This window comes from Diospyros lotus, chromosome 11 (genome assembly GCF_014633365.1).
Source record: "Diospyros lotus cultivar Yz01 chromosome 11, ASM1463336v1, whole genome shotgun sequence".
In the NCBI taxonomy this organism is placed as follows: domain Eukaryota; kingdom Viridiplantae; phylum Streptophyta; class Magnoliopsida; order Ericales; family Ebenaceae; genus Diospyros; species Diospyros lotus.
Window position 1 is genome coordinate 20,160,172 of NC_068348.1, and position 9,413 is coordinate 20,169,584.

At 34.7% G+C, this 9,413-nt stretch overlaps 1 protein-coding gene across 5 annotated transcripts in view; it reads left to right on the forward strand.

The window, feature by feature from the left end:
* LOC127813058 (uncharacterized) overlaps window positions 1–7,213 on the forward strand; it is a 148,334-nt gene extending 141,121 nt beyond the window's left edge. For 3 of the 5 annotated variants that reach the window (XM_052353779.1, XM_052353780.1, XM_052353782.1), the window contains 6 exons: window positions 3,014–3,073; window positions 3,142–3,391; window positions 3,745–3,896; window positions 4,745–4,815; window positions 6,090–6,246; window positions 6,554–7,213. In XM_052353779.1, coding sequence (XP_052209739.1) covers window positions 3,014–3,073; window positions 3,142–3,391; window positions 3,745–3,896; window positions 4,745–4,815; window positions 6,090–6,246; window positions 6,554–6,718 — 855 coding nt within the window. In that variant the 3' untranslated portion in view covers window positions 6,719–7,213. Of the gene's footprint in view, window positions 1–3,013; window positions 3,074–3,141; window positions 3,392–3,744; window positions 3,897–4,744; window positions 4,816–6,089; window positions 6,247–6,553 lie in introns of those variants that run through there. The other 2 variants (XM_052353783.1, XR_008026057.1) reach the window with 2 other exon arrangements.
* The last annotated feature ends 2,200 nt before the right edge of the window (window positions 7,214–9,413 follow it).

Genomic DNA, 9,413 nt, shown 5'->3' on the forward strand with positions numbered 1-9,413 from the left:
GTAAAGGACACAGGTTCTTCAATAAACTGAAAGGAGGATGTCCTAGCCTAAAATGTTGAAGCCAAATTTCATATGAGTTTGAAAGATTGGATGTGTTGAAGGAAACATCATGAGCTGAAGAGAGTACCAACCGAGGATCACCCTAACCAAACTTGCTTGAATCCTCAAGTAGTAAAAATGTTCCGTTCTCTAGCAAATCCAATCATCCTCTTGTTCTTAGCTCTTGAAAAACACAATGGTTAGTAGAAAAAATCACTTTGCAATTAAAATTTTTGGTGAGTTGGTGGACTGAGATAAGGTTTGCAGAAAGCTTAGTAACTCGGAGAACATCTTTTTGGGTGAGTTGAGGACTTACACTTATGTGTCCTTGTCCGGCTATGGTAACAGAAGACCCATCAGCAATAATGATTCTTTTGTAGGTGTCAAAATAGGTTGCGTCATGTGTCATAAAATTAGTTGCTCCCTTGCCAAAAACCCACGAGTCACAATAATCATAAACTTTGGAGTTTTTAGAGAATAGGCACTCACCTGATTGAGCTAACGGACACACATTAAAACATTTAGAAAGAGTCAAGAAAGGCCTTAATTTTATCAAGCTCTTTCCTTTGCAAAGGTTTTGGCCAGTGGGCTTTGGCTTCACCTGAGAAGGAGTTCCTTCTCCATTCACTAGATTGGCTTGAGGTTGTTGTTGGCCCCAAGTCTGATTGAGAACGGGCCCTTCCATGGAGTTTGTAGCAGTCCTCTCTCTTGTGTCATGGCTTCTTGCAATAAGTACACCATAACCCATCTCGGCTTGATGTTTTTGATGAATCTGGTTTTTGGTTTTATCCAAGGCCACTGATGTCCTTATCCCCTTTTGATATCATGGCTGACCCTTTTTAATAGGAGGTCAATTATGGCTGTTCAAGAAGAATAGAGAAGAAAGGTGTCGAGCAAGCTAGAAAAAAAGGGCAAAGGCGCAGAAGGCAAGGCTGATTATTGGCAAGTTGCAGAGAGAGAAAAAACCAGCAGTAGGGCCAATTGTCAGCAGTGAAGGCTGATTGAGAGAGAGCCCAAGGATGGTGGCTCTGATACACTTTGAAAAAAGAGTACTTTTCTATATTGTATTGTATTTTGTTATTGTACATTGTGCATTAGGTGTTTATTACAAGCGTGGATCCCAATTTAGGCAACCAATCCCAAATAATTAGGGTTTAGTCAACTCAATCGAGGAAGAAAAAATAAAGGAAACAATACCAATAAGGGAACATAATCTTATCCTAAAAAGGAAATTCTAGAAATAAGGAAATATAGATATTTTAGGAAAGAAACAATTATAGGAATGATTTCTGGATTTCTAACACTTCATCTTAGTTAGCATGATTTCAGAGATTTCATTTTGATTTCTTTTGATTTTTCTTTTTAACTATCGCTGGGGGGGGGGGGTTCGTTTATTTCATTTATCCCATAACCTTTCAAGATTGTTTCATGATTTACCCCCCTTAACTTTCAAGATTTTTTTCATTTATCCTCTACACCTTCCAAGATTCTTTTGTTTACCGCCTTATACCTTTCAAGGTTTTTTCATACTCTTTAATCTTTCAAGATTTTTTCATATACACTGAACAAATGGAAAATCCGAAGTAGAAATACTCTAGGTAAAACTGGAGGTGAACAAAATGAATTATTTTTCACACTTGTATTTGATCTCCAATGAGGTATATATACATGAGCAGGCCCTAGTTTGCTCCTAGAATATAGGAATTCAAAATACAAAATTTAAATATAGTACAACTACAGATATTATAGGATTCAAACATAAAAGAGAGTTCTCTCCTATCTTTATGGAACTACTTTATCTGTAAATTTTTAGTCATTTCTTTATCGCCTCAGTTGTCTTTAATTTAAAATTGTTCTCCTTATCATCTTATCTCTTTTTATCATATTCCAATCTTTTCTGATCACTACACGGCCAGAATTATTCCATATATTCTCCAACATACACTATGGTTTTTCGGTTGACATTTAGAATTTTATTTATAGTTCTTGAAAGGATGACCCCCAATTTCTCATACTAAGAGAAAAAAATAAGTGTAATAATTTTGTAAAAGTAAGAGGTACATATATTTTCTATTTTATTTTTATATTTAAGCATTATGTTTTATATATTAACTCATTGGCCCCCCACGACAATGTTTGTCATGCTCCGCCCTGATCTCAGGTAGCTTGACATGCAGTATTAGGCCCATTTCCTAATAGGTTAATCATATAGGACAATCAGTATCCTAAAATAGTATTTAGAGTTCTAGTACCAAGAAGATATAAGTTGATGTCTTATTTCTTCCTCCCCTCCCCCTGCAGTTATGTTAATAGGCAAGCTCATCCTTGGTTTTGTAGCTCAAGAGTTTAGTGATTGAATTTTTTTCCCCTTAATTAATGCTTCAGTGACACATCTAACAATTTGGTGTTGGGTTTGAATAACATTTTATGTGGTTGACTGTAAATCTTAAGTACCAAAGTGTTTTTGCTTTTATGCACTACTTGAGATTTGAAATTATATTTTTGGAAATGTTTCTGTTTATGAGGCTTGAAATTATTCTTTTCATGGCCCTGATTTCAGCTTTGAAATTTATATTGAGAATAAGTTGTTAGAAGGAAGAATCCCTAAATTTTTTCTGATTAATCGATGACAAAGTACTTTTTTTTTTCTATTTTATGAGAGATAGAGAGCTTTAAACCAGTGACAAGAATACCAAGAAGGTTTTCTATGAATAATTTAAGTACTGTTCTTTAATATTCCTGCATCTCTAACATTGTTTACTTATCTAATCTAGTGAACTTTGTGTGCAACTTGTGAAAATGATGAAAGATAACTGAAGTCTACAAAACAACTAAGCTAAATGTTGCAAAATAAGTTTTTCAGTTTTATTGTGCAACTTGAGTTTTAAGGTTGTACCTTGATTACCAAGGTTTTCTCTTCATCTTATTTCTGTTTCCTTTGTGTTTTTTGGCTATCTTGTGCACTGGATTGAAGGAATTTGAGTTTGAATGCGTTCCAACATCTCTCATGGAGCACGTAGCCACCTTTTTGAATGTAAGAACTCTATCAACTTCTCTTGCTTCCTATTCTATGATTCTCATCTGATGATTTAAGTTGTACAGGATGTTAGGGAAGACCTTAGATGTGCTATGGCAAAAGATGCAAAAGCTCTGAAGGATGAGAGCTTGAGGATGGATGAAGATCCAAACTGTATGAAAATGACTATAAATGCCAAGGAGAAATTGCAAACCCAGTTGCACAAGGATACATTATTTGACTTTCAGAGAAAGATCACAATCTCCAAAAATGGGAAGCAAGATTCAGATTCTGGAAATTTCTTGGGTGGAAATGATCTCTACAAGCCTCTCATGGGTACGTAAACTCTAGGAAACCAGTTATCTGAAAAAGGGTTGGCAAGATTATCTTAGGATTTAAGCTGAAGTGGAACAGGGAACTTTTTCTCCCCAGGGTTAGGGGACGGGTTTGAAATAATTAGATATAAAATGCATCTGATTTTCTCAAATTTTATATTAGTTTTGTGTTTGAAAAGATTATTCAACACTACGATTTTCATTTTAAGCACCAAGGTAATGTAATAATACTTTCTCAATATCACCTCTCATTTCTAATCATGTATTACTACTGGATAATTCATTTACTAGAACTTCTTTTTCACATGGAGTTTGTATTAATTGAAATTTGATATGGGATTTGCATCAAGGCAGAAATGGAAAATGAAGATCAGCTTCTTGATGAATTATTGCACTCAAGAAATGCAGCTATGGAAAGAATAAAAGGAAATCGACAGCATTTTATCCTTGTGGCTTCACTACTTGATCGCATTCCCAATCTTGCTGGACTAGCACGGACGTGTGAGGTAAATCTTGTTGCCCCCCCCCTAATGGGACCAACTAAAAAAAAAGAAGCAAAAAAGAGACTATTGTTATGAACAGTGTTCTAAAACGTGGCCTAGGCGGCCCCTTGTCGCTGCGAATACATGCAAGTTGGCATCCTAGGCGTGTGGCCTGATTAATCGGGCCCAGGCGGCGCCTAGGCGGCCAAAGCACAAAACGATATCAATCCCCAAAGAAATCCCCCCTTCCCTACTTCGCGTGATACTTCAACCTTCTCCTCACTCTTCCCCCTTTGCCACTACCGCTACAGCCTACAGCGGTTGTCTCTTTCCCCTGTCACCACCACTGCAAGTAAGTCTGCAACCCGTTGTCATTTTCTTCTTTGAATCGTTCCTGTTGTCATTCTCTTCATCGTCATTTTCTTGTACTGTGCAAAGTCTCCAAGCAGAAGAAGGAGCAAGAAATCAATGAATTTGATTTTGAGTCCAATGAAGATCGTGTATTGGAAGAATATGGAGAGGAAGAAGCCCAATTAGATAGTTAGATTCTTTGGATATGGTTTATGTTGCATTATTTCTGCTTCTACCTTCCTGAACCCAGAACTAATCTACAACAGTTGTTTTTTCAGACTTAATTCCATTATTTCATTTGTCTTTCCAACTTTGATTTACCTAAAAATAACATCAAATTACATGATATCTCAAAAAGTTTAAAAAAAACACAATTTTCGTAGGCCGGTGCCTAGGCGGCCTAGGCGCTAGGCCCCAGTTTGGTGCCCGACTAGCACCTAGTGCATTTTAGAACAATGGTTATAAAAATGTTTGACAGTTCCATCAATCTTTTACTTCTATGCCAATTGTGTTTCCTACAGGTGTTTAAAGCGGCTGGTTTGGTGGTTGCTGATGCAAATATAGTAAATGATAAGCAATTCCAATTGATCAGGTTATGCTTTGCTGCTCTACTGTATCTCATATTTACGTGTCAAACTTCTATTCGGTTGTCAATATTGCTGCTGTTTGTTGATAAGTTAACTCGTGTAAGCTTGCATTAAATGTTGATAGTTTATGAAAATTGATAGGTTTTGTACCATCATGATTTTTCTTGTGGATTTTGAGGCATGAAAATCACCATATTAAGGTCTAGAGAGGATTTCCTTGTTTCTCATTTAAGAGAAAATATCCATTTTGTGGTGATCATGCTTCTCTGTTCTTGATTTCACGAGAACTTATTTATGGAAACAGGATTTAATATTTTATGAATATCCATGGTTGATCTCAATATGCATGCATTTGAAAAACACAATATACATTTCTAACAAATAGTTGGTTGGCTCCCATGCATTTTATGTTGTAAATTGCTGGTGTGACTTCAGTCAATGTCAACTGAGCAAGTACTGAATGTGCTGTCATTGATTCAACTAGGAATGTTTCTATGCTGCTTACAGATCGTTTAAATAACAGAATCGCCACTTATCAAAGTAAATACTGATAATAAATAACATAATCACTACTTTTTCCTTGTTTTCTGTTTTAGTTTTTAACATTTGATATTTGTCCAAAGGGATCAGATATAATAATGTGAAATCCTTTTTTGTCCTGCAAATGACTAATGAGAATACTTGAGGTCTCTATAAAATGGCAGGTGAATCCATTAAAACAATCTTTACTCAGATGCAAAATTTAAATCCAGTAATCCATTTCACTTATTAAATCCTTCAACTTTAATTCTAAATGAATTGATTGGCCCACATTATCCCCTCTAGTAGTCCTCCATCTGCTAGTAGTTATTCTGCATTCTGCTAGCCCCATCGTGTTGCCAAAACTTGCAACACATTGTGCCATGCAAAATAGTTAGTACCTTTGTTCTTTCTGTCCATGTGCATTTGATCGTGCACGTGGCACTGTGGTGTTATGCATATCTTCATTTTTCTGGATTTTGAACTTAAAATTGTATTCTTGAAACTTACTTTACCTATAAATGAGAGGGCAGGAGCAACCATGCAATGTAATGGTGGCTAAGATAATTATATTTATAATAATGTTGTTCAATTTGCAATTGGAAAGCAACTTGCAGACCACTACATAGTCTATATTGTGTTCAATATATGTGCGTGATCACAAGTTAAAGTTCGTTTAACAAATTGTGTGCACCCAAGTTCTGGAGTAAATCTCATAATGCTTTGCTATTCATTAATATGTAATGTTCTGTTTCACCAGCGTGACAGCTGAGAAGTGGGTGCCCATTATAGAAGTCCCGGAGAGTAATCTGAAAGCTTTCTTACAGAAAAAGAAGCGAGAGGGTTTTTCTCTCTTGGGTTTGGAGCAAACAGCCAACAGTATACCACTTGACCAGTATGTCTTCCCCAAAAAGATGGTAAGTTACTATAGATACTTGGAACCGGGAATCGGGTTTCTTGTATATCTTTAGAGGACAGAGTTAATGATCCAATTTTGAGTTAATTTATCATGTGCATAATGGCGTGACATCCACATTTCTTCATCCTCATATTCCTCATGCTTATTGCATCGTTAAGGCGGTTTCATAGTAATAACGGTAGGGTTGCTCCTGAGTTATGGGAACATCTTCTTTGTTTATGTTCTTCACCCACCCAAAAGTGTTTATTTTGTTCTGAACCGTTTTGCAGAATTTCACGAACCTACTTGCTGGTTTGTTTCTGTAGGTCTTGGTTCTTGGTCGAGAGAGGGAGGGTATACCGGTGGAGATAATCCATATCTTGGATGCTTGCATTGAGATCCCTCAGTTGGGAGTGGTTAGGTCGCTCAATGTCCATGTCAGTGGTGCCATTGCACTCTGGGAGTACACTCGACAGCAAAGATCCCCATAGCCAGAGCCCTTTCCCCTTTCTTTTCTTCACGCAAGCCTATTTATGTTTTAAACTCTTTCAACTCTCAAGCAAGATTTAATACCTCGGTGTACTTGATCTGGAACTACTCAATCTGAGAAGCTTAAAGCCAATATTCATGCCATGCCAGTGGTGCCACCCTAAAACTAAAAGCCCCTTGGCTTTGGTCCGCAATTTTATCCCACTTTGTTAGGGAATCTTCTGGTCACTTCTTACATTTTGGACTCATTTTGCAGTCCCTTGGCTGACCCTTTAGGGCTGGTTCAATTTTGTCTTTGTTTCTTTGTTTTTTGATGGTGGTTGTTCCCAAAGTTTGAAAGCGAAAATTAAAAATAATGTTTGATTTTATGTTCCAGGTTTACACAAGTTAGAAACATTTCTCAAAAAAAGTAGCAAACATTGTCTTGGATGCCTCTTTATGTAAAGAGATACTCGAATCTTAAGTTATGTTTATTTATAGCCATGTTTTGAAATTCTAAAACAAGTAGTTTATTTTTTTGAAATAATTATTGTTTAATTGTGATTGAAATAATCACAAAGATAATTATGATTAATTTTTTTGAGATAAAGATGGTTAAAATATGATTTGAGATAATTACAATTTATGATTAAGATGGGATAGAATTTAATGATTATCTAGAGAGCCTAGTGTTCATTTATTTCTATTGAAGGTTTTATATTTTTTCTTTTTCTTATCAATACGGGTGGGATTTAAAAATTTATTTTCATATTTTTTTTATATTTATTGTCATCAATATATGAAAATAAATCACTTTATGTTGATGTACAATCACTTGTTTTCTTGGGCAATCTTATTTTTTGATTAATTACATGTATATTTTTACTCTTGATCTTATTATAGTTCTAACATTTATGTTCATTTTTTTTATTTTATCTTAAAATGAAGTAATTATCATTATTAAATTATTTTTAATAATTATAATATATTATAAGAGAAATTAGACTCGATATATATAAAGCTTAGAAAAGAACATAGCCACCCTTGATATTTTAAAAATGACACAAATCTCTCTTAAACTTATTGATTATAAATTACTTTCTCATTTATGATATGAAAACAACAATATTTTTTTATAATTACCATAAGTACTTTTTTCCTTTCCTTCTTTACATTATATAAAAATGAAAAAAAATAATTATTAGAGATGGTTGACTATTATTATTTCTTTAACGAAGAATGTCTAGATTAATTGAGGAATTAGTTGGCCACTAGTGTCATTGTCTCAATAAAGAATCAAAGGTTCTTCTCGAAGGAATCTAGGTTATTGGATGATTTAGATTTGATTATGTCTTTGAATGAACCTATAGGGGGGGAGAGGAGAAAGGAAAGGAAAAGAAGGTAGAAGAATTCCATTAATAATGAAAGTTGATGGAAATTGATGGTTTTGAAACCCAACAAAGACTTAGGAGAAGAACTTTATCAATGATAGGGTTTTTATTGACCCATAATCAATAGATTTATTATATTTGTAGTTGTAGAAATCCCATCAGTAAAAGGTGGAAATATTTCAAGAGAGAAAATGTAACTACCTATTAATGGATCTAGAAGTTTATTAATATTTTAATTATGAAAATTTGAAAATTTGTCCTATTAAATTAAATGTTGGGAAATATTCTTATGTGTTAAAATGTATGTAATTAAATTAATGGTTTGGGTTGCCAATTTGGGCCTAAGCCCATGTATTAGTGAGCTATATTTTAATTAAATGGAAATGATTTGATTAAGCCTAAGCCTCATGTTTTGTGATGTGTTAAAGTAAATGAAAGTGGGCTTGGGTCATGTGTTAAAGGCCAATGAAAGTGGTGGGTTAGAGAAATCCCATTGGGCCTAAGAATGTGTTGGGCTTGGGCCTTTTAAATAAATGGAGTTATATATACATTTTGTGTATTATGTGGATTAAAAGAATAAAAGAAAGAAAATGTAAAATGCAAAGTGACCAAATGGTCCTTGCTTTATTGAAAAATGTGAGGGTAATTAGAGAATTTCATAATGGGGTTGAATAAAGAAAATGGGAAAGAAAAATAGAATATGGAAAAAGTCTAAAAGGGGCATGAGATATTTTGTGTTTTATGTGTGTATATGAGGGCGTTTTGGTAATTTTTGTGGGGAGAGTTGTTGGCTTCATGCTCTTTCTTCATTTTCTCCTTCTCCTGGCGAATCCTTCTTTATTTTTCATCTTCTTCCTCCTTCTTCTTCTATTCTTATTTCTCTTCTTCTATTTATGTCCATGTTTGGAGCTTCAAGAAGTGGGGGGTTGGCTTCATCGAAAGGATTTTCTTCTCTTCAATTTTCTTCAACAAGGCAAGCTCTTCTTGCACTATTTTTCCCCATGTTGTGCAAGTTTTTCTCATTTTTGGTTGTATTGTCGAAGATATATCTTGGTATTGCATCCTTTGATGTTAAAATGATTTTTTGTATTGAGGGAAGATGTTATCTTCATTTTCGTTCATATTTCAAGTTGTGTCAAGCTGTTGTTAGGTCCCATTAATGGTTTCGTTGGGGCTTGATCATCCCATATTTTTCTTTCATGGAATGACATTGTGGGTTAGGAAGATAGTTTGAGAGTTTTTTGAGGTTTGGTTGATATTTTGAGTGTTTTTGGTGGGTTTTTGGCATTTTTCCGTCATTCTCAGCCAAGTCAACTCGATTTTGGAC